This window comes from Perna viridis, chromosome 10 (assembly GCF_037379345.1).
Source record: "Perna viridis isolate PV_CMFRI_1.1 ecotype Kerala chromosome 10, ASM3737934v1, whole genome shotgun sequence".
Taxonomy (NCBI): domain Eukaryota; kingdom Metazoa; phylum Mollusca; class Bivalvia; order Mytilida; family Mytilidae; genus Perna; species Perna viridis.
In genome coordinates, this window is record NC_142454.1 from 16,383,774 (window position 1) to 16,410,740 (window position 26,967).

Genomic DNA, 26,967 nt, shown 5'->3' on the forward strand with positions numbered 1-26,967 from the left:
TTAGTAAAATTATTTATAAAGAAATAAAAGATATAACAAATTTCATATCACATCTGTCCTATAAAGTAAATAAAGTAAAGACATGGACGGAATTCATCAAACATAAGTGTCATTAGAAATGAAACGCCATTAAAAAAACTTCCATATTGCTTATTACTTGGAAATGCATAAGTTTTATTTTCCCATCCAGAATGGTCCAAGTTTAGTAGTCTACATGCATATGACTACTTTTTTAACAATATTGTCACATGATTAGATATCACAGCTTGATTGGTCCAGAATTTGCACACCACCCTACAATTGTTGGTACTGGGCAGCCTCAGGTGAATCAGCTCTCAACAGTCTGCCAGGGCTGTGGACTAAGTCAACCACAAAAGTCCTAGGTGGGAACTTTGGAGATCCAGGCTAAAAAAGACACAATTCAATGCAATTAGTATCATTTTACCAATCACAATGGAAATTTTAGATAGTAAACTATGGATCCACTGACATTGATGATCTAGAAAAGTATACAGGTACCTGAACTTTAATGAAATATTCCTAATTCAATAGATAATGTGTCATGGGTAATGCTTATATAGAAATGTTTCATATTTTATTAACTTTAATTTGCATTTGCAGGACAAATTAGGAAACTAATATGAAATTAAAATAAATATAAGTTGTGACATGGCTTAGTTAACCGTACATATAAATAATTAAACAAGTAAAAAGGAGCCACATTTCAAAGGTAAAAATGCAACTCATTACAAAAAACATGATAACAAACAATAGAGGCCTAAATTTGTTTGCTTTACCCCATCAATCAGTGGCAAATAGCACTAGACAGGAGAAGATACAAAACTGTAAAATGAAAGTAATAAATTAACAAAATATGGACATACTGTATCATCACAATCAGGTAACATGACTTCATTCCAGGCCAGATTATATTCTCCTCTGTTCAGGGTACAACCTACTGCTATCCTGTCTGCTAAAACCTGTGAATGGAAAAAAAAAGATTGCTATACAAACTAACAGAGCTAAATGTCTTTAAACAGTGCATTAGACAATAATGGTAAATCCTATAACCTAACAAATGAAAATTAATTTGATCATGACAGAATTCACAAGGTGTCCCAAAAAACTGGCCCTGAATATATTACGTTTTTAGTCCTTCAGATATCTAGCATTTTTCAGTCATTTGATTCAGAAATATATTACTTTTGAGTATGTAGAGATATTTAGGGAATGAGAAGTAATTCTAAAAAAAAACTCAGCACAAAATATAGGCACTCATCTTGAAAATGTTAATTCCTATAGCAAAGTATATAGCAAAGTTTTTTTCATATGGTGCCAACTTAAGCCTAGAAATGTTTCACTATGAGAACTTAAAAGTAACAAATGTTCTTCATTTTAAAGAAAAAAATCAATAAATAAAAAATAAAATTGAAGTAGACTATTGATATGATAAATATTGCCTAAAATGCAAGACAGGCATTTTGACAAAAACATCTTGATACAGAGATAGGCTGGTATGTTATTACTAAGCATGCATATATGTGTTCAAAGGCAATCCATTTTTTTTTCCAATCAAATAAATTCCTACCTTGAACAGTAATGCTCTATGGATATGGATTCCAGCTTTGACTTTGCCAATGGGCACAACATTTGACTTCAGTTCATATCTAACCTGACTGATTGGCAGCTCCCAGCTGAAGTTGGCTAACTCAGATTTATCTATCTGGCCACCCATATGGTCACTCACATATCTGGTAATAAACACAATGGACAAAATCATCAAAATGTTTTTGGATAGGAAAATAAGAGCCAAATTTTAATAAAACATCTATCCCCTTTCCCCCTTTTTATGGAGAGATTGGCAATGTCAAATATATTTAGAAGCTCTGAACCACAAATGACCCAAAATAATGCTGATGGAAGTGACACATTCATTTAGGAAATGATTGTTTATATTTTTAATGCAGACACAAGCATGTTTTATACAAAGTCTTGTATATTCCCATTATTGGTAACATCGACAATATAACAACATAGTGGTGCATTATCAGCTATGTCAAATTTTATTTGAATACACCTAGTTTCATCCCTCGTTGGCAAAGTCTAAAATCACATGAGCAATGAACCCATTATCTTATCATGGACAGTATATTGTAAAGGAGCGGTCTCTATAATATAAAAGTAAACTTGGTTTCGAATACCTTTACTTAATTACATAATATTTTCTGATTAACAACATGTTACATGTTAACAATCATGATTTCAACATCATTAGTAGAGAGTTTATTTATCAATTTCCTTATTTGGCATTTGAAAAAAATACATACCACTTACAAAGTAGGTTCTGCTTATAGTAACTTTTTTTTAATTCAAGTCACCAAAGAACTACCCCACCCCCAATTTACCAATAGCCTATCAACTCACTGTGCCAAAGCAATGACTTGTTCCCTGGATGTCAGTAGAGGTTGTATCTTCTCTGTTACCTCCTCGAGATATTTACAGAGGTTAGAGTCACATGGCATCTCAAATGGTTTGTTATCTTGACTGTTTTGGTTCTCAGCTTCTTTCTGTAATTGTGCTTGTAATTGCTCTTCCCTCTGTTTTTCTTCCTTTTCTTTCTGTGCTTTCGATTTTCTGAAAGTAGATATGCAAATCATGTCAAAATATATTCCCACTGCATTTTTTGAAACATGCAAGAAGAATTGTACATATTTGGAAAGATTTTTCTCAAATCAGGTTTGAAAAATACCCCAAATACTTCAGCCACAGGGTTTGATGAAAACAGAAATCCTATCAGAAGAAGCCCCCCCCCTCAAAAGTAGGACTTTTACCTTTTACTAAATACTAATGTGAATATTTGAAGTCAGTTGCATTAAGAAAAAATTGAAATAATAAATTAGTATAAGAATTAGAAAAACTTTTAATCACAATAACTGTACAATTTTGTGTGTAAGAGTTTAAAGTCACCAAACACCATTTAACAACACAACATCACTGCAACAACACATACAAAACATTAACAACAAACATAAAAACAGTTTCACTGGCAAAGGCAATTACTGTTACCTTTAAAAAGCTTAAAATTCAATAAAATTAAACAATATTCCCACACAACTATAACTGAATTAAACATGTTCACTCAAAATTGGAAAGAGAGCTTGTCTAACACCATCATTTGTGTAGTAGAAATGGCAATTAGTAGGTAGCAATATTTGTATCAGGACTGACACATATAGGTACTCTGTATAGTTTGTGAGTTTAAGTGCAACCAATCACCTCCTGAAGCTTGCAAAGAGCACCAAAGATTTGATATACAAATGAGAGGTTACAGGGCCCATCCCATATTGAGATTGCCCTCAAATCCAAAGTTTTTCTTCAAATTCTTTGAAGTAAATTCATCTGATTGATCTATTTTAAACAAGGATTTGAGGTCAAACTCAGTTATGAAACCAGATCCTTACACTACTAATACATATTTTCATGATACTTTTAATGGCAGCTATAGGGTAGGGGAAATGAAATTGTGAAAAAAAAAGCGAGGAAAAAACAGAACAAGCAGCTGACTCAAGACAGGATGATTTTCGCATTGTACTTTGTTCCTTTTTTTTAAACAAAAGATCAAAAAGCATCATATTGGAAATAAAGCTGGAGTAGACCTTTTACACTACAGCTGCTTGAAAAGGGTATAAGAAAAAATGTCAGAACTGGACCAAATGAATCAATAAGACACAAATGACTAGCCGTACATGTTAATGATGAATCAATAGGCAGAGGGTGCTTAAAGCTGATGCAATAAGCACACACAGTACAACACGTCATGTCAAAGCTAAATTTCAAATTTTTCCTAATTAAGGTTCTCAAGTTCAACAAAAAAATATGATCGAACATGTACAATGCTAATTTTAAATATATGAACTGACAGCAGTAGAACTTACAGCACCTGAATATTTCATTTTTTTAATGTTGCTCCATGTTATAAGTAAGCTCTCAGCATAGATTGGTACATGCAGTCACCGTTTATAAAGGACATGGGTTGATATACTTATAAATTTCTAGTTGTATTTTACATGGTATATGTGCATTGCAAATACACAAAGGAACCATTGTACCATGCATATACTTCAACAGTTGTGTGAGAATACAACAATAAAGCAGATACTTACGGTGGTGATGGACTGTAAAAAGGGAAATAACTCTAAAGTTAGTGAAAAGAACAATCTAAAGATATGTGAAAAAAGCAATAGTAAAGTGTAAAATTAGTGTTTACATACATTGAAACTAGTGCTATGCTCTAGGGAAGGAATCTGTGGAAATTCTAAACTATCTAAGGGAGATAAATGCAAAACGAAGGGAGAGTAACTCAGAATTAAAGGAGAGTTAGATACACCCTAGTACATGACAATCAGCATAATATAAACTATAATATGATATTCATGAAAATCAGATGAAGTGGAAATTTGTGATGTCAATCATTCAAATGAAGGACATAAAAGAAAAATTGAGAATGTTTCTTTTTCCAAAATGCTCAGCCATCTTCACTGTAAAGAAAGTATTTAAGTAGAAATCAAAACATTTCTAATGAAAAATGGAACTGTAAAATGAAATTTTCATCTTTACTACAATTGGAGGCTTTCTATGGTATTGACAAGTTAAAGGAGCAGGGACAACAAAACCCCATTAAACATTGTCTTTTAAATCTGACCCTTGAATATCAAAACTTTAAAATGGCCTCAAATAGGGAAATTTCTAAAACATAACTTGCATTAGCAAAAACTTCAAGATTTTGGAATGTTTCTTAATTTTATCAAATCAACCAGTTTGGTAATGTAAGACCAGTTTTATTTATGTGTTGATTTCCAGTGATGATTTCAAAAAAGCACAGGCATGCAAAAAATAATATGCCAAGCAAAAGATTTGATCCGTTCAAAAGCTATACCTTGTCATTATTAGTCTGAGGATAAAAAGGTGATAGTTAAAAGTGTACATTTATTCTATGAAAAAAAAAACTGTTATTTTCGACATCTAAATGTTAATTTTTTCTCTTGGTACCTTTCACCAGATCCTTTGCGTCTAAATTAAAAATACCCAACAACTTTAATTAACAAAATTCTGCCGTGTTATGATAATTCACGCAAGTCTTGTCATTCTATTTTCTAAAACTACTATTTGAAATTAATATTTTCCCCAAAAAAATGAATTTCTACCCTGCACCTTAGACATAGATGTTTTACCCAGTTATTTGTCTTCTAATCAAATAATTAACAATTTAACATGTGAACACAAAATAATTGCAAGTAATTTTAAAGGAAAATAAATTTGAATTTGAACACAAACTTTATAAACTAAAGAATTAAAAAACAAATTCTGCATAAATATGGATATTTTATTGCTAAAAACATAAAGATTGGTGGTTGAAACAAAATAATAATAATATCACCAGAACATAGAAAGGTGTAGACTACACAGGCAAATCTTGTTCACATGAAATTCATTGTGACTGAAGCTTTACCTAATTTTCTCAAGAAATCAATATGATTTTCACAGAAAATTAACTTTTAACTTCGTGTAAATAGTTCACACAAAATTCATGTGAAGACTCAATTCATTTGAAGTTCATATGATTTCTGTGACAAATTTTATTTCCTCAATTCAGGCAAAACTCATGTGAAATTCGTGTGAAAATCATATGAAGTAATTTTGCCTGTGTATATGGTTGAAGAACATTTTCCAACTGCCACAATGTCCACAATGTTTTTCAACAATATAAAGGGAATTGTAACTTTTTGATTAATACTAAAATTTTGAATTCCAAAATTTTCAACTTAGGAAACTCAAAAAGTTCAAAATTAAATAAATTTCATTAGAAAATTAATGAAATACAACTAAGTTTACCTGAAACTCATCATACTCCTGCATACATATATATATATGTATATTGTATTCAGTAAAAAAATTTACATACGAGTGTGCATGTAAAATAATTCAGCTTCTTTAGATATATCATTGTGAAAGCTTTCTACTCTATCATTTGTTGTGCATTCTGTTTATACATAATATATAGATGTTTTCCTTAGTAATCTTAAAGAGCTCTACTGTGATCATGACTTTCTACCATTGACAATTAATTCATCTGACCTTAAGTAACATTCATCCTTTGATTGCCAGGCATATTTGATTAGCAATATTAGTTCAAATTTTTAATCTGTGGTTACTATAAACATTTGCAGTGTAAAATTTGTCGTCAGTAATCACATCACAATACTTTTTCTCTATCACGAAATCATAACTTACAATTAATTCTACACTTTATATGAGTTATGGTGAAATCAACTACAAATCCTTTAACTAGAGATGAACATTTCTAAGAATGAAATTGAACCAAACCTTTCATGCAAGTATTTCCTAATGGAAGACCTGGAACCAAAGGAAGGAGTGTTTTTTATTGGTATAGATAGTCATAGGTAGTCATAGATACATACGCTTTTCCTTCTCTTCCTGTCCGAGATGACTTTCCAGAAACACTGGTCTTAGAACTGTCTTTGTTCATTTCTATTTCAGCGACTGATTGAGATTCTTTTATCACTGATCTAAATATATGAAGAGAGATCAACTTGAAGTCAAACATTTGAAGATACTGGACAAAACAGAATGCTGAAATATCAGAAATTACTGTGTGCATTTCAAATTCTGATTAGCTCGTAATCTTGTAGCTACTAAAATTTTGCTGATTCAATAAAATTAGCATCAAATCATACTGCTATAAATCTTGAAAACATTGTTGATGCAGTGTAAAACAGTTAAGGTAGAGATTGTGTAAGGTAAAGTTTTTTCCCATACAAAAATCTTGTAAATAACCTTTCTGAGATGCATATTAAGAATTTTGCACAGCTGAGAGTGCAAGACAGAGACATCTCAGACACCAAAGGTTAAGATCTTAATTTCTTTAACAATACTCTACTGTGTTAGGGAATGTTGACATCTAAGCATATGATGTCTGAGATTTTCTAATCATGCATTTTCTGCCAGTGTTTGATTTTTTTCTCTCTTTTTAAAATCAGTTTTATGATAAGTGTGTCATCCATAATGCCATGCTTGCTTTGTTCTTTTGTATTTATAAGGTATCATAGAAAGTTTATGACATTTCAATCATGGGTCATATTAAGGATATCTCACATGGGTAAAGGTAAAAACAGCTTTATCACAAAAGTGAGGAATTGGTTTCTTACACACAAAATGACTTACTCTGGTTTAGCATTAACAAGGAGAACTGGCCGTTTATCGTGTAGCTCCTGTTTACAATAGTCCTCAAGAGATAGAAATTTACTTCCTGGTCTCATCTGTCCAGCATCATAGAAACCATCTTGGATCAAGTTGGTAGATGCTGAGAAAAAGTTATTTTTTAATAAATATTTATATGAATATATCAATATAATTTAAACACAATATATGCACACATCCTTATGTGTTCAAGAAATACATGATCCTGCTTAGATTTTGCTTGTTATAATTTTCCATTCTCTCTTTATACTTTTGTTTCTGTGGTAGGTAGACGAGGGGAGTCTACACGATAAATATATTAACTTATATATTCAACTAAAATAAAGTCAGCTTTTGCAACTTTCTGGTATTTTTTACTCACTTAATATACCACTGAGTGAATATTTAGCGGACAGGTTGCTGTTTAGTAAGTTCTGCAGAGCCACATCAGCAAATGGATTTCTTCTGGTTCCTGATACCTGGATCTCTTGTAAAATGGACATTCCGCTATAATTGGAAAAAATAAATAATACATGACAAATCATATATGCTATAAATTTGGACTCAGAAAGATAAATGTATTTTTTAAGTAAGTTTGTTTATTTTTTTTTTAAGCTTTAAACACATTAAAAGGGGAGACATGGCAAGCATAAGTGGACAAAATGAGCATTTCCTAATATTAAAAAATGATTTTTTAATATTACAAATTCATTTTCTAATATTACAAATTCAATATCACAAAACACTTTTTTAATACAAGAAATTGATTTTCTAATATCAGAAAATGGATTTGTCATATTCAGTTATGATTTTTTAATATTAGTAAATCATTTGTAATATTAAAAAATGTGACTGATTTTCTAATATTACAAAATTCATTTTCTAATATAACAAATTCATTTTCTAATATTACAAATTCAATTTGTAATATTACAAAATGTGTGATATTTTATATTATTACTAAATCAGGAATTTGTAATATTAGAAAATGAATTTCTAATATTACAAAATCATTTTTTTAATATTAGAAAAGATTTTTTAATATTAGAAATCAACTTGTAATATTAAAAATTCATTTTCTAATATTTCAAAATACTGATTTTTGTCCACTTTGGCTTGCCATAGGGAGACATATTGTAAAGTAATTTGATAATAAATTGTGCAAAAATATATCTTAACCATCATTTTTACACAAATATAACCAAATAAATTTTTTGTAGTTGTCACACTATCAAGGGGAATTAATTTTGCAATTTTGGAAATGACGAGATGCATCACTGAAATACTTAAAAAATAAAAATCTGAAACGGCTATATTTATGGAATATCTGGTTTACGACTGTAAGAACAATACCCACCCCAGTCTACAGACTTCTGCTGCTGTCTGTTCATCAACGGCACAGACTGCAACAGCCCATGATGAATTCCTACGGACCTCATCATTACCAGAATACAACAGGGCTATCAGGTAGTCTAATCCACCAGCATTTCTAAACTATAAATATAAAAGCAAAAATATATAAAATCAGGAAGCTACAAGAGGTCAGAGTAGGAAACTCACTCAAATTCTAGCCAGTCCTGAATACAATTTTTCAATATATTTACTATATGGCTATATAAACTTTTGCTATAAATAGCCAGCCCTGCCAAAAAATAGCCAGTCTCGGGCTGGCGGGCAAGCTACTATTTCTAATTCTGCGAGAGGTGCTAATCCTAAACCTTTCCAAGGTATTTCCTAAAACGTCAGTTGTCAATTTGAAAAAAAAAAAAAACACTGCTTTATAAGGATAATATTGATTATAAGTTATAATAGAACAATTAGAGAAGGTATTGTAATGTCTAAACTTACGACAGATTTTACACTTGCCACATTTTATTGTGAAACGGACTGCAGTTAATTGCACTCAGCCCCTTTTCATCATTTACAACTGTACAGATAAGATGCGTAATTTTCACTGGGTGGAAACTAAGAATTAAATCTCAACTTACTTTGGACTCATTCTTAGAAGCTAATTAGAATCCATTACTGTAGTAAAACTAAAAAAAAAGTTCATTGTAACTTCTTTTAATAAGTGGGCCTGGGATTCATTAAGAAATCTCAAATTGAGAATTACCTTAAATCCTTGAGTTTTTCCTCAAATCTTCAGTACCAATCAATCTGATTTGTTGAAATTTGAATTGAGGAAGGATTTGAGGAAATCTCGAATTTAAATATTTCATGACAATTTACATCTAAGTATATGAATGACACAACCAACCTCAGTTCTGGAATCAGCATCACATACATAGGCAGCTACACACAGTGAACACTTAGACTGGACATTGGTATTTCTGTAAATTAAAATAAAGCAAACCTAATCTAATGAGATAGTGTTATCCCTCCAACTGAAAAATTCAGACGGCTATAAGCAGCCAACCAACTCAAACATCAATGAAAATAATGTTTGTTTTATTTTAAGGGAAGAAATCAAAATATATTATGAAAATTTTTATGTCTGTGTTGAGAGTAAATAACTAAATAATCTAAACTAATAAATAATCGTAGTTTCACCTACGACAAAACTGTTCACTTAATGCAAAGGTCAAAGGTTCTTTTATTCCTTGGTATCAATTTTTAATGTTTCCAAAAATTCTGTTATTTTGTAAGGTTTTCAGTTCATGACTTTCAGTAAAATCTAAAGGTTTAAATGGGGAATAAACATTTGAATTTATATTAGGACTGAACAATAAAATCACAACCATTGCTACCCATATACAATCATTCTCCTACAGTTAATCATTCTTCACATCCACTGTCCTTATAAAGGCTTATTGTACCTTTACAAGAAGTGTTTATATACTTACTTTGACTTGAGGGGATCTATCAGTTTGACTACAGTATTTTTATTCTGAGCATCAGTTCTCAGCGACTCTTCAGTGGCCATGTTGGTAAGACAACAAGCAGCGTTGGCCACAGCTTCCTCTCGGGCATCACTAAGTGTGTTGATCAGGGCATCTATTCCATTAAAGTTACTGATTTCACTGAGGAAAGGAAGGGACAAAATAGTTTATTTGTAAATTTGGTATTATATACAGAAAAACACTATTATGGAAGGTTTAAACAGCAAGTACTATCAGCAAGGAAACAAGTCTGTAACAGGGAGATGTATTCTGGTTATTACTTGCTGTAAAGATCTTCAAAAATAATGTTCTTTTTTTCACTCACATCACTGTCAGAGTACGGCCTTAAATTTTCAATATAATCAGATCATGTTTGTGAGAGTGTACTGTTGCATTATGATGAAAATATTTTGCCTAAAAGTTAAAAAATTGAAACATTTGAAATCACCAATAAAACATGAAAGACAACCCTCAAGCGTTATAGGCATCAAGGTTGTTTTTACTTGGGCTGATCTGAACATTGGTATCAATATTTGAATTTCCATGCACCATTACAGACAACTTCAGAAATGTTCTGTCTTAAAGTAACAGTTCTTTTTTCCAAATGAATTAAAGCAAATTTTCTCCCATTAAAAGTCAGTGATTAAAAATGTGACTTTCTAACCACAGAGTGGTGATTAAATTTCTGTGACAGTTTTCCCACCATTTTACTTTTCCAAATTTTCTACAAATTTCATAGGAGAAACAGATCCTCCTCCAACGCTCTCAGGGATTACAAGATTTCTTCACTCTCAATAGATAAATTTTAGATTTAACCCTCTCGCTGAAGCTTAAATGGAGAAATCTTATAATCCCCTCTCAAGACTGAAGGAGAACCTATATATATCTTCTTCCATCAGAGCTTCAAAGTAAATCTAAAGCTAGAACATAATGTCTTTTTAAAGCACCATATGAATATTTCTTTAAATCAAAATCAGTATTGTTATTTATATTAGCTTATGTGGGTCAGTATTCTGGCATCGATTTCACAAAAAGTCGTAAGTGTAAAGATGATGGTAAGTAATGACATCACTATATTCAGCGATTTCTATTACCAAACTACTTACTGACAGTTAGTACTGTTGTTAGCTGTGAGGTTGGCCAAAGCTAGGGAGGCAGCTTCCTTTACATCACCACTGTCAGAGTTTAGTAACTTAACTAATGGCTGTACACCCTCTGTAACATATATATATAGTGAAAGACAAATGGATAACAGATGAGCAGTCATGATTATCATAACTTCACCACAACTCAGTGATATTGTTGGCTTTTTTCATAACTACCTCATTCTTTCTTTATTGAGAAAGTATGTGTCATTTTCTTACATTGGGAAATTTCCATACAAAATTTAAATTATAGCTAAAAAATGATTAGTTTTAAAGAGAATGTAAAAAAAAAAAGAGAACTCACAATAATTGAATCAGTGCAATTTTACACCAAGCGTCATTTCTTACCCTTCAACCAATTGGGAAATAGTTTATCTTGTCTGGGATTATTTTTTGACAAATTGGGAAACTTTCATTAGGGGAACAGCCTTACTTCCGAGGTAAATTAAGGCAAGCAATATCCCTGTGATGATGGGGAATAGAAACTAGAATACAACACATATATATATATGTAAAATATTTTTGTTCATTTACCGAAGGAAAAATATATGTTTTAAATCCAAATGCTATTTAAGCAACCACAAGTGTAACCTGATCAAAAGAGTAAAAAATACCATAAACTTATTTCAATAGATCATTTTGAGGCATGAAGTTATGGACATACCCCACTCTCTGATGGAATCTTTACTCAGGAGATTTTCTGACATAGTCCCCAGGGCCTGGGCTGCAGCGGCCTGGACCTCAGCAGATTCATGGGCCAAAAGATGGATCAGCATCTTCTCTGCTTCTTGTTCATGTAAAATCTTTCTATTCTCAGCTGCAAATAATAAATAATCAAGATATTTATAATAAGATATTTGGTTTTTTTTTTTCAAATGAGCTTAGCTTTAAAACTTCAAAACAAATTCAACAGATACAAATAGGAAATTTGTTGGCTTATAGTTACAATTATCAAAACAAAGTCCTTGGACAAGTTTTAGTTAATTTTTTGAGACATGGAAATGGTATAAAATTTCGGAGTGATCAATGAGATTTTTTTTCTGGGTAAACAAGCATTTGGAAGCAAACCGTAGAATTATATATATATTTTCAACTTACCACTCCTAGCAGATCTTGCTATTGCTTTAGCAGCACACATTTTGACATCGGGGAGTGTGGGAATAATTGCCTCCCCTGGTGGTGCTTCCTCCTTCTCTTCTGACGATTTCTTCCCTATATTACATAAATAGTTTAAATTTAAAAAAAACTTGATGCACACTGTCTTACAGCACAGAAGAAAGAAAGAAATCATTGACAAAAAATGCCTTAATTGGGTGTGTAACTGAGCCTACTAATACTTTAACATATTACAATAGTATGCAAGTTCTGATTTAAAATGAGGTGAAGAAACAACCCAAAATATGACACATTCAAAAAGAGATTTCATAAAATTAACAATAAATCAATTCAGTTTTTTTGTTCAACTACAATGTATGATTTAATGCACATATTTTTTGAAGGCTAAACAAATGATGTTGCTGATAAAGTCAAGCTCATTGGAAAATTCTAAAGTGGGAACAAGCCATGACTTATGAAGCAAAGAATACATTCATCTTGATGAAGAAGGGTGCAACAGTTCTTAACAAATGCAGTGCAACAGAACAAAATCACAACCATGCACATCAGATCAGAATTTCCACTTAAGCCAAGTATCACCATCAATACAGTGGTGTGTTCCTAAAATTAATGAATATTTGTGGTCTGCATTTGGTCATGGGCCATATTTTTTATTAAAGGGGATTAATTATTTTAACCTTCATATTTGTTAGACAAGCATTTTGTTCTACATGTATAATATAATTTATCAAAGCATTATTCTTTGGGAGAAAGCACTATTCTATAAAATAAATTAAAAACAGTCTACTTCATAAATTTAGTTCTTTTCTTTAGCAAATTGTATTTTAAATTAAAACTATGTATATACTTCCATCTCCATATATAAAATATACATGTATCATAAAGTATGATAAAATAAGAGTATAAGAAGGGAAAAGACTGTGCACTTTAAAAGTATAAAATAAATGTGCAATAAAAAAAGTAAAAACAATGAAAAAAATATCATAAAAAAGCTTCTCTAAAGCTTTTAAGATGGTAATAGAAAAGGGGGCATGCAAGTTACTGGTTCTATAAGATTGATAAAAAATAAATAGAAATGTAATGAAGTAAAACGTTTAATAAAAAAAGAAACTTATTACATGAAAATGAAAGATATATCTTAATAAAATATATCAATACAATATTAAATGAATGCAAAGTCATTAAATGCAAAAAAACTTGACTGGAGACTTTGATTGTAATGGCTACATATATATTTTTTCTATAAGCTATCAAATTTAAAATTGAGGAAAATATTTGTGTATTTCACACACATCTAACAAGAAACTTGACACATTATATAATAAAAACATCTAGAAAAAAGAGATTTTTTTTATAAACATAAAATTATTCTATGTAATATAACACTGGATTTATATTGTACAATACAGACTGAAAAAAAAAAAGAATAATTCTACGTGTGATTAAGGCTGTATGCGATATATAGAATACAAGCTTGGTGCTTATTTCCTGCATATACAAACTATGATACCCTTGTTTTACCTTTTTTACCTAGATTGGAAATACAATCAATAAGACTAAATATAAAAAAAATATCAAAATTCAGGTTTAGTCATAGAGTTATCTCCCTTACACCAAAGAATATACAATGACTTTCATAGACTCATTGCATATTAATTCTTTGTTCTATCTAGATGTCAATAGATATTATTCACTGATAAATCTAATTGCATTGTTTTTCTCATCTTCAATAATTTTTGCTGGTGGACCTTGACTTACAATGTTGGAGCTGGTCTTGATATAGAGCCAAACAGAAATTATATGCAATGCTTTTTTTGAAAGAATGCTTGAATCTAAAACCTTATCTATGGATTTCTTAAAATTCAAATTGTCCTGTCACTAACCCTTCACATTTTACAATCTCATCAAAAACAGCATCTATGTTGTGAATGCATGTTCTAATTTGGACTTTGAACAATGTCCATACATGCAAAATAATCTTAAATATTACATACAAATTGTAGCATGCCTTAACTGTGTTGAATGGATGCAACAAATAATGCTTCATAAGCCAACAACATGAATGTGTTGATATGTTGATAACATAAATAGGATACAAAATTCATGCACACCATGCACATACATACATGTACACTATTTGTTCATTTCATCATCACAGAGACAATACATATGTACAAAGACAATTTTCAGTGCACTTATACTGCATGGGACAATTTGTGAAACAGATAAGTACATTGACTGTACAAAGCACATTTAAGCACAATCTTACCATCTTTAGCACTTTTTTTGGCTGCCCTGGATCCAGCTTTCTCCCCTTTACCACCTTTACCCCCTCCACCTTTGGGTTCCTCCTCTGGAGGTGGCTGATCTGTAATGAGAGCTACCAATCTTTTCAATGTACCAGTCTCTTTAACAAGCTGTGAAAAAAGTGAATTAGTTAGACAATGATGTATTGTTTAAAACTTAAATACTAAATTAAAGCTATGTTCAAGTATAAGAAAGCACGGGACAGAACACATTCACAGTTGAAGATAAATGCTGATTTGAATACTTAAGCATTATTCTCCCATTCTAAGCAAGTACTTAAAAATACATGTGACTTTTTAACCACTGGACGGTGATTAAATTTCTGCAAGAGTTTTCCCATCATTTAATATTTCTGAGTTTTCTACAGATTTCATGGAGAAACAGATTCTTCTCCAATACTCTTAGATTTATTCACTCTCGAAAGTTTAATTTCAGATTTAATCCACTTGCTGATGCTCGTGGGTTGAAATTGAAAATTTAACTATCTTGAGTGGAGAAATTTGTAATCCCCTCGAGACTGAAGGAGAGTCTATATTTAATATCTAAAATGAATGAACATACATGCTTATCAGTTTTTAATTGCATGTATTATGAATACTACGAAAATCTCCCAGTGTAATCCAATTTCTGGCCTCAATAATACCCACCAGACCGATGACACTCTAAAAGACATTACAAACAGACAAAGTGATTGTAAAAGAAGACCCAAGAACCTTTAAAGTGAAGACCACTTCTCATAAAAGTGAGAATTAAATAGAGTCTTAAATCATTCATGGAGAAGATGCACCCAGTCTTCCAGAGGTTATTTAGGTTGTATCAAGTTGATGCACTGTCAGTTCCACCCTTTCATAAAACAGCAATCTAAACAAGCGATTCTTTTATCATTAAGTCACTTGGATTACATATAAAAGTGTTAAGTTTTTAAACTGAGATACATTGCTGTTGAAACCAAATGATCTCTTTAATCTATGACCACTCAGACCAGACAACTTGATAAAGGGACTATATATCGGCCACAAATCAAACAAAATATTTGTACATTTGTCCTTGTACAGCCCAATTCTGATAGTGCAGTCTCCCAGAATCCTAGAGACACCAAAGTTTTATCACCGTGTCAATATTTCCCCACTCTATCTTGATTGCTGTTGTAAATTGTAACCTTTTTATGACTCAACTTAAACTAACAAATACTATAAGTGCTCTTGAGTGCTTCAATGTCATGTACAAACAAAGTGTTTGAAATAGTTTATGTGCAAAACCTTATTTATTCGTTACTCAAGTTAACAAATTACCGGTAACTATATCTAAATTCTTTGAAAAAATTTCTGTTAGATCATCTTCACTTGATTTTGGAATACTTAAAACAAAGTTCTATAATGCTTTCATTTGTTTGCAAGTATCAGTCAAAGTTTAAACAAAGAATGCATGCATCATTTGAAGATTGTATACAAAGCTATTCTTCTTAAGCCTAAAAAAATGTTATGTTTCTGGTCACCCTATAAACCCTCCTTGAGACCTCCTTCTCAAAAGTTTTTATTTTGAGATTTTGAAAATAAAATAATTAAAAAGCCTGCCTACTCACTACTGTATTACAGAAAAAAAACATAAAGCCAAAGATATTCTTTTTCTATCCTAGATGGAAAAACAAAGAGTTAGAAATACTGGTTGTTTATATATAAATTGGAATCAATTGTAAACACATATGTGTGTGTGCTCTTGGCCATGGACATTTAATCTTTGTAGATTTGGTTTTTATTGTATTCTGAGTTTGGTGTCACACTTATTTCATTTCAATAATTTTTTTAAATCTCCACCTACCTACCTTACAAAGTTCTAGAGGGGAGATTGGAGAAACAGCATTATTTTTTTGGCCTTAACAACAAATTCAGTTATATTTCCATGGACTGTAACCCCTACCCCATTCTTCCAAAAGGCAAGTCTTAAACTCAAGAAAATTGAATTTCACAATAAAAGCCTGTCTTGCTAGTTTGTTACCACATATAATCAAATATAAGTGTACATTCCTCTAAAATGTAAAAGTGCAGTTATGAACAAAATTTTACTCAATGTTATAATAACTTTACTATAGGTATTTCTATCCAAGGTTTTATGTTTAGATTATGTAACGACTAGTTACTCTATCATATCAACCTAGACTAAAGGTTTAAAATAGACTTGAAATGTCAACAATATTTCAAAACAAGACGAGATAAGACAGTTCAAGCAGACACCACCCCTAACAGAGCAATTCATCTTCCTGTCAAATTATCTTATGCAATGATAAAAATCATATCTTTTTAAATGGGGCAAAGTTAATTGGTTGCTACAAATCAATCAATTGATAAAGAGGAAAACATTTTCTATCAGCAGTTTTTCCTTGTTAAAGTGTAACCCATAGCATGTTTGAGTACTGCATACTTTGCCTGTAACTCAAAACATGTCTGAGTATTGCATATATTGCCTTTAACTCAAAGAATACCTGACTACTTCACATTTTGCCTGTAACTCAAAGCATACCTGAGTACTGTATATATTGCCTTTAACTCAGCATGCCTGAGAAGTGCATATTTTGCCTGTAACTCAAAGCATGCCTGAGTACTGCATATATTGCCTTTAACTTAAAGCATGCCTGAGTACTGCATATATTGCCTTTAACTCAAAGCATGCCTGAGTACTGCATATATTACCTGTATGACCTCATAAAAGTTCAAAGTATTGTGACGTAATAACTTACAACTGATTTTACACATACATTTTTTTATGGAAAGGGCTGCAGGAACTTAAAATTACATCTAGGATTGCAGGAATTTCTGGAGTTATCTTTTTGTTAGCTTTTGTATCATATCTCTTGAAAGGCATGAAATTAGAAATTTTACGTCCAATCCATACACTAGTAGCAAGGTTAATAATGATAAGAATATGCAGTCCTTTTCACAAAAAAATTGTAAGTGTAAAACTAATCCTCAGTTATGACACAATAATACTTTGATCTATTATGAGGTCAAAACTTCCGACTAATTTTACACTTTTTTGTGGAAAGGACTGCATGCCCTGGCATCACAAAAGTTAAAAAATACTTAAGTCCGAGAATATTCTTAACTTCCATGGTAGCTCTAATCAAAGTCACAAACAGTTAGTTTTCAAGTTTTGTGGCCCTGGGGCAAGATCTTCAAAAAACAAAAACAAACAAACATCAACACAATTTCTAAGATATTCAAGGATGATTACTTGATTCTTTGACATATTTAAAAAAAAAAAAAAAAAACATTTAAAGACAAATCCCACTAACCAGTTCTGACAGTAGGAATTTCGTGAAATTTTACTGAAATGTCCCCAAGTATAAAGACTTCGAAAGAAGCTTCTAAAAATATAGGTCATTGTGCTTTTAATGAACATATAGCAGTTCAAAATTTTGTAAAATCTGAAGTTTTTGTCATTTTCAAAATTCAATTTCTGATCTTGTCAATATTTTAAACGAATGACACATGCTTTACACCAGTAGATTGGAAATTTCCTTTACTTCATTCTTAAAACACTAAAAACAAAAGTTTAATCCCCCCAAAAATAACCTTTTTTTTGATTCCCATCAAAAGAAAAACTAACTTTTGAACCATATTCACAGTAATCTGAAATACTTCTCATGTTAAGATATTTTTCAAACTTGCCGTATAAAAGGTATTCATTAGCTGATGGTATAAACTCTTTAAAAAGTGAGGGTCACTGATCAAAAAAGAAAGTTAATCACATTTGTGTACCATTTCTGCAAAATTTGGTATGGTTATTGGATATCTCCTATTCCAAATGTTATATTGGATGACGTTACTTCATAGTCAGCGGGATGTCTTTACAAGGTTACAAAGGCGATATATACATAAAACTATAATTATAATAATAATAATAATGTACAACATGAATTGGTCCTGTGGGCTAAGAACGTGATTACAATACTACTTAAAGGAGTCCATGACAACAGACCTCCAAACTTTCTTGGTCCTCGAGCAAGTTAGACAAAACCATTACAGCCATTACATGGAGATCATTCCACTCAGGATGAGCTACAAAGTCCACCAACTTTGTCATGGCTTCCAAGTCTCTTAGAGCTCCTCTATTGTCAGCTGAAATGAAACAAAATATGCCATCAAGGGAATCTGAATTGTTCAATTATTACAGTTCAAAACAATTGCAATTTATTTGAGGACATTATGAGGTTAAAAACACAAATTTCCATTTAGATAACTTTTTTTTATTTGTTAAATGTTATTAATAAGATTATCTGGAAAATTATCCATGTTTTTGTGCATTCAGGCAAACTCTAATTTTTTGGAAATTTCCATCGTTACATTTTGTATGTTTTGTCATTCAAATCACCACTTTATTTTTATTCCTAGACTGAAGTTTCAATATTTTTTACATTTTACATATCTCTTAACTTACAATGCAAATATTTTCAATGGCAAAAAAAAAACCCAAGTTTTTTTTTTAAACCAAATCAATGAAAAACCTAAAAACCATTTCTACACTTATGTTACAATCATCACTCTTAGACAAAATGTAAACAAATAAAAAAAAACTTCAATCAAGCAAGATACACCAAAAAACACACATTTTAAAACAGATCACAGAGTGTATTGAAGTACTTCTTGGCAAGCTCATAAAAAAACAAAACAAAAAACAAAAAAAAAACAATGATGTTACATAACAAAATCAAATGAAGGGGAGAAATTTAGTATGTAAAGATGTAAAAAAATAGAAAAAAAAAACAATTTTTTGAATGCTTCAATAATTAGAAAATATTTTGGGATGAAACCAGCTGCCTTAGTTTTATTCTTGTGCAGTCGTCGGTAGTAAAATTACCGCAATTAGTTCAGGAGCCGTCAAAACTAATGAATTATGCATTACTAAGTTATGTAACTTGCACCGTATCTTGCTAAAAATCACTTTCCCAATCTTTTGTAAACTTCTAAACAAAGATATCAAGATAGCTTAAGTTACTTATTATAATTGAAAATATTTTGATTGGAACTCTGAAGGTAAACTGATTCAATAATAACACAGAAACCATGCTATGCAACATATTTTACACTCCTTTTTTAGCCTTACCATCTTGTGATGCTCTGTCTAATGCTAACAGTGTAAGTTTCTGTATAATGGCAAAGTCTGACTTCAGTAACTCTAACATTGGCGCTAAACCATCAGCATCCTTCAGGGCTGCTCTTGTTTTATAGTCCTATGAAGATAAAAAAAATTTTTCAAACAAAAATGAATATAAAGGTAATTGCAAGGTATCATCTAACTCCAGAGTTAAGCGGGTATTTCATTTAAACATTGAAATGGCAATTTTTTTAACATTCTATACAAAGGTAACTAAACTGTTATAATTCTTCTACAAGTTTGTTTCTAAAGAGATGGCAAAAATATTTCCCTATTTATCTACATGTAGTAAGAATAAACAATGGGACAAGAAACTAGTTTAAATGTTTGCGTAAGGAGGTAGACCTGGGGTAAGGGACATAACTCATGAAATCAGTGATATGTTTGCATCATATTCCATTTCACCAAAGCCTCTCAAGTTTTCATTTGAAGCAGAATAAAATTAATCCAAGGTAATAAGATGCTTACATAAGATTGATGTAAAATGCTGAATACAAACATTCCAATGATTTTTAAGAGTTGTGTCCCTTACCCTAGGTCTACCTCCTTAATACTGGTACATTAAATGTCATTGCAAGTGCTTAGTATTTTGTTAAGAATAGTTCAAGGTATGTAAAGAAAAATATACATAAGCACGTTCCATTACCAGTAACAATTGAGCCAAAGTTTCTATAGAATTCTTCTGTACATCAGGATCTGTAGAACTGAGACACTTCACCAGTGGTTCAATACCATTACTCTCAAAGATAACTGCCTTACTGGTAAACTCTATGGCCAACTGTGACAAACCAAGGGCACTGAACTCATGCACAACTGTATCCTCTGGAAAAAAAGGCAAGATATAAATCAATAGTCCAATGATATATTTGGGAACTGTAAAACACGTTAATGTAAAGACATTGGTGCCCATTCAGTGGTGGATCCTGGGGTTGGTCCCCCGTTTTGTTGGAAAATTTGTATTAATTTTGTGTTAATTCTGAGCAAAAATAAAAGCCTTCCCTTTTAACATTTGCTTGATTCATCCCTGCTACTTTGAAATTTAATTTTTTTCAAGTTGGATATTTTTGAACAAACAGACATGATTTCAGCAAAAAATAATGAACTGATATAAAATTGTAATGTGAAGTCAGATTAGTAAATTTTCATTGTGGTTTCACATTGATAAGCCTCAATTTCAAAAATACCATCTCTTCTTTTCCATAAGTAACAGTCCATATAAAATCAGACACAGCCTATTGTAGAGGTGATTCAAAGTGTAGAAAAAAAACGACTTAACAAACGATGCATTTTTGGACTATATATACTAAAGTTTCACTTAACAATAGTCCTTATCATATTCAGATCTGTATGTTTGAGAAAACAATATATTATTCTTCCACTTAAATCAACTAAATCAAACCCAATCAAGAAGGACAACTCTTGTAAAGAGCCAATTTCATCCACAATCTAAGTATTTTTTTTTATTTCGAATGTGCAACAACTGATTGACAAACTAAGAGTGAGGAAGACTGGTTATGTGGTCTGTAACTGTTTCTGAGTGAGAAATAAAAGTGAATTGGTGGGTTTCTGATATGCATGAATCACATCCTGTCTTATTTTATAAAGAGTGCTACTTAATTACAAGGCAAAAATATATATAACACAAATTTAGCTATTTATATTCTACAGGTCTTGTAATTGTCCGGCAAGAGTATGTTTCGTTAATGTGAATACAGTTTTTTCTAGTAAGTTACATGTACATTCAGGAATTTTAAAACTGACAAAATGAATTTATGCATCAAGTATTAAGATCTCTAACTGAATTCCAGAGAAGAATCCAGTCATTATAATATGAATAAACTGGAGAATATTGCCAAAATTCTTCCATCAACAGCTGTGGCAATAAATTCAGTTTTTATCAAAGAACTTTTAATATGAGCTGTCTGAGAGAATGACCATTAAGAAAGGTTTATTGGTAATATTTGTTTGTAAAACTTATGACCAGTGATGCTGCAAGAAATACACTTAATATGTCATATATCTTTTGTTTTAATTTAGTTTTGGATAAAAAAAAACAGTAAAAAAAATATGTAGCCTAAGATTACATCACAAATACAAAACAATAAATCATTAAAGTTAAAACATGGAATAGTAAATAAACAAACCTTCTGGAGCCAGTAATGTTATAAAAGCTGGAATCGACTCTTCTTTCTTTCTTAAGACTTTTCTTACTTCAGCTATAAAGTAAAAACAAAATTAATGATGAATTAATTTTCTTTTGCCTACAAAAACATATCTATCTCCCTGTTCCAAAGTTTAAACTAAAGGTGTAAAACTCCCAAATGACTAAGTGGATGATGAATTTCTGGTAACATATACAATTACATATAACATACTAACTACCTACAATGTTTCATGAAAATTAGTGCAGTATTTTTTAGGAGTTCAACTTACAATAAGTGTGGTTTTACAGAATCAACCAAAAAAAGTGAAATTGTTGAAATTGGAAGTACCGGTAAAAATAAGGTAAAAAAAAAGAACCATAACAGTAAATAGTGGATTTGAGAAAGTGGAATTCCGCTTTCAAGCAGAAGAAAATCAGACCTGTCTGTTACAAAAGTGTGACAGACAGACAGGGCAAAAACAATTTGCCTCCCCAGCAAAGTGGGAGTACACATAATTTTAGTAATTAAGGAGAAAAACTAGTATTTTACACCCAAGAAAATTACAATCCTAATATTAACTCTAAGTAGTGTAGAAGTATTACAGATTTCATAAAAAAATTAAAGTAGAATCTGTTTCTCCCACTACCATGATTACACACAATACATTAGTTTATAAATATGTATACCATTTCCACAGAAGACTTTTTAATTCCATCTCTAGGGAATTGAATTATTTTAAACCACAAGGCTGAGTTGTAAGAAAGTTTCTCTCATCATGAGAGAAAAAAAATATGTGACTTATAACTCTATAGATGCTAATTTTAATAAAGCCACTACTTTAAGATGTTTGAAGTCTTTTAAAATTTCTGAAAGCCCTACCCACAGGTTTATTGGATAATACTTACGATGGGCAGTCATAACACTGAGAGCCATACACGAATTCCTTCTGACAATCCTATCTTCACTGGACATAAGGGGAAGTAAGGCATCTACAGCACCAAGATCTAATAGCTGTTTCTTGTTCTCATCACCTAGAATTAAGTTTTTTTTAATTTAATTTGATTTGTTATAAGCCTTTTGATTGGTTATCCCTTCAGAACAAGATTATTTACCACAGGCTTACTTGGTATTGTGATGTTATTAATATTGGTTGATCAACAATCAAATAATTCCAAACTAAATCTTGGCTTTGATGAAGGAACAAAATTAAATTTTGACTGCAATCGATCAGAAATTAAACTGTAAGGATTGTTTTTAATTTTTTACCAATCAATTCTTTGCATGACCAACTTTGGGACAACTTACACTTGTTCATAAATCGCTAGAGAAAGTCTAGATTTTCATTTGATTGCAATACAATTTACAGCAGCTAGACCACTCCTCCAATGAATAATGCATTTTTTTATATCAATTTTCATTTCTGGTAATAAAACACCTTTTCAATAAAAAAAAGAATATGAATAAGGCACAGCCTACAACCGAACTTCACACTTATATACATTTTAAGGCAATGAAAAAGGGATGATGGCCGAAAGGGGCGTGATAGGATAGATGACCACTTTTTTAGATACTGTGAATAATTCTTTATTATTTTCCTTGATTTCTGAATTGCATATTTTAATTTTCAATCAATTCAAAGGCTACTTTCATAACCTGTAATACTAGCCTAGTCCCTCCATATTTTAACAAACCTTGTAACAAACTTGTTAAAAAAAAAAACCAACTGCTTTTGACTTATTCTATTTTGGTATGTCATTAGTAACAAATGGTGTAAACCACATTTAAACTGATCAATAATTCAACAGGAATTAGTTGTTCAACTGAAAAGAATCCAATATTACAAAAACACCCTAAGAACAGTGAAAACAAAATTCTGCCGGAACAACAGACATGTCCAATAAAATCATGGTAGGGCTGGTGAAAATTTTTTTTTTTGATTTTTGGACCAAATGTACTTTTTTTCCGTTTCAAGTTGTTAAAGGTGAAGAAATACATAAGTTTTACCTGCTACGAAATATTTGGAAAATATTCAGTCTTGTAAAAACTTGTTCGGTCAGATGGATTTTTCTTGTCCACAGGACCGAACGTCCTGCAAAATTTTTTGAATTTCGCATTTACTCTAAGAATACAGTTAAATAGAATATTGTACCTCAGCTTCAGATTATTTTACTTTACACTGAATTCACATACAAGAATATTATTTATAATTACATTTGTCAACATATCTATAAATAGCTTCACAAGCCTTTGACTGTACATCTTCTTCAGGACTGCTCAGCATCAACACAACAGTCCCAGCTTGTCTGCTCTCAACCGACAATGGATCAAACTACAATTGAAATAAGATTACTTTCAGGTATTGAGTGAGTTGATCTTTCAGTTTGCATTTCATTGAACATTGTGTAGTAATCAACTAATTACAGTGATCAAAGTCAGGGAGAAATACTTGCTAAATGCAAGTTGAAATTCAGTTTTGCTAGGAGAAAGTTGAATACATGTATATACGTAAATTGTGTCCCAGTACTGCTATTATTTTGCATAATCCACAGCATCATTTTACAAACAAAGTCTTTAAATATTTCAATACTGTGGTAGTACAATTGTCCATGGGATACCAATTTTTGTGGTTTTCGTGGGTAGACCAAACCATGAAATTTTGTTCCTAACGAAACAGAGAACCTCATAACCATGAATTCTAGAATCCATGAACTTGTATTTCTTCCCTAATACACGAAAATCAGTATCACGAACTAAAGTACATTTTGCTTTCACAGTATTTATCTAAATAATACATGAAAGAAGACACCTTCATTTACTGGGGTATTTAGGCGGGGACAGTTACTGTAATTTCATTGGTCCAAGCTAAAAACTATAACTTCTAAAAAAAAAAAAAAAAAAAAAGAAATAACACAGATTTTCACTAGCTAGTGTACTCATCACTGTACTTGAGCATACATGTACATACTGTAGGGCCATTGACTAGGTATGAGAAATTCATTTACCCCTCTAAACCCAAAATAGAGAATAAAAAAGACAGTGCATTACAACCAGATTTACAATATAATAAGACAGTATACAGCATTAGTGATTAGTGGCATTAATCCATAAATGGATGGATGGAATGGTGTTAAAAAAACGTATAATGTATATGTGTCAAAAGACCGTTGCATACGAAAATGCCACATGACATTTACTTACAACATCATCTGGAGGGGGTTTTTCGTCCTTCTTTACTTTCTTGCCCATGTCTGCAAAATACATATAGATATAAAATTATTCAAAATGACAAAAATCACATATCTTGTCATGTTACATTAGATTAGACAGCACAGGACTGCACTTTATTGTAAGAATTTGAGTATAGCTGGTTTCTTTTAATTTGAAATAAAATAAGACATTAATTAGCCACTCTAAAAATTTTTAAAATGTAAAATACCGAAATCTATAACTACCAGATGAAGATATCTACAAATTTTTTGTATGTATTGTTTAACTGAATCCTCCTAAACCTACATCTACCAAATCCCAAAAAGTGAAATTGGCATTGGATAAAAATAATTAATTTTATATACACTAACAATGACAAAAATTACCCCTACACCATCTCTAAGCATTAGAAAATGCAGTTCCTAGACCTGGGCCCAGATACCTGATCCTCTTGATAGCAAATTAGATCTCGAACCATCTCTTGATGAAATTCGAGATCTTTCTCGAGAATGCAAGCCAGACCTGAACACATCCAAATGTGTCCCAACATCGGCCATTATGCGCTGTAGAAGATCATACATGTATGTAAGCTATGTCTATGATCGAAACTATCAATTAAAAACATCATTCAAAAAAATTATTCATAGCCTCCTAAAATCAGTCAGAGACTTGTCAAATTTTGTTATTCACTAATTCAGAGATTATTATAGATCTCAATTTATGATACCAAATACTCTTAATCTATCGACCTCTTTTTTATATCAATTAAATATATTAAAAATGTGTCCCAACTTAAGCCATGGATGTATCAACAATTTTGAATGCTAGTATTTGTATTGGCCCAAATCAATGCATTTTTCTTAACTGTTTTCATACTGAATTCTCCTTCCACAATGTAAAATTAAATTGCTACTCTGACATCAAAAGGTTATTCAGAGACAAATCTGGGTACATTTAGGTCAAAATAACAAGTCAGAATTCATGCACTGTCATGGCTCATGTGTTTCAAAGGTCTAAACTAAAGACATTAAGTTACATGTATGCATTGCAAGTATGTCTACGATTAAGAACATCAATCAAAAATGTCAATCGAAGTGATTATTATTTAGCTCCCTGTTTCTTGCCATGCTATGATTTTGAAATAAATATTAATATATGAAATGCTAAAGCCTGGGGTAAAGAAACAATCGAAATACTCAGTCATGTCAGTGCTTTACCCACGCTAAACCTATTCCTCGTCATTCATTACAGAAAAATTGACGATTGAATACGGAATTACTATTGATGGGAGATATGAAAAGTCACAAACCTAGTTTCTAAACAAATGCCGCCTGAGTAATGCAATTGTAAACTTTTCTAAGACCGATTTTCGACCGCCATCTAATCAAGCTTGTGTTGTTGCTAAGGACGTCTAAAATTTTGTGTAAATCGTGACGTAGAACACACAAGAACCTGTATGACAGATGGCGGGAAAGGGCTTCTTCTTGATTGTATCACGAACAATGACTGACAACACACATATTGTAACCTGCACCTTTAGAAAAGAGAGGATTTTGTTTTTTCGATATAGAGAACATTATTTAAACATATCAACTCGCGTTGTTAGATTATATTGTAAGGGCCCTGTTATGGCATATGGTCGTCCCATTAACTTTTCGTCCCTTTATCCCTTTATGATTCAGGGCTCCTTAGGGGCATATAAGCAAAATAAACATAATGTGAGTGTATAAAGTAGAGATAATTAATGAGGATATTTAATAG

The 26,967-nt window shown here is 31.4% G+C and overlaps 1 protein-coding gene across 5 annotated transcripts; it reads right to left on the reverse strand.

Moving 5' to 3' along the window:
* LOC148604739 (armadillo repeat-containing protein 3-like) lies at nucleotides 1-26,634 on the reverse strand. 5 transcript variants are annotated; one of them, XM_088551055.1, is made up of 24 exons: nucleotides 26,516-26,634; nucleotides 25,198-25,247; nucleotides 24,211-24,328; nucleotides 22,905-23,030; nucleotides 22,000-22,071; nucleotides 20,502-20,677; nucleotides 19,805-19,931; nucleotides 18,680-18,819; nucleotides 14,667-14,814; nucleotides 12,380-12,493; nucleotides 11,946-12,098; nucleotides 11,243-11,351; nucleotides 10,101-10,277; nucleotides 9,515-9,587; nucleotides 8,615-8,751; nucleotides 7,640-7,764; nucleotides 7,243-7,381; nucleotides 6,480-6,587; nucleotides 5,893-5,910; nucleotides 4,164-4,175; nucleotides 2,425-2,634; nucleotides 1,589-1,751; nucleotides 885-980; nucleotides 1-405 (listed from the first exon to the last, which is right to left on the reverse strand). In XM_088551055.1, exons 2-24 carry the CDS (start codon nucleotides 25,243-25,245, stop codon nucleotides 295-297), a joined length of 2,700 nt encoding a protein of 899 aa, XP_088407181.1. In that variant the 5' UTR covers nucleotides 25,246-25,247; nucleotides 26,516-26,634; the 3' UTR covers nucleotides 1-294. The 5 variants fall into 5 exon arrangements, with proteins under 5 accessions (XP_088407181.1, XP_088407184.1, XP_088407183.1 ...); XM_088551058.1 differs by lacking the exon at nucleotides 5,893-5,910; XM_088551057.1 differs by lacking the exons at nucleotides 4,164-4,175; nucleotides 5,893-5,910 and adding an exon at nucleotides 4,937-4,951.
* Nucleotides 26,635-26,967: the final 333 nt, after the last annotated feature.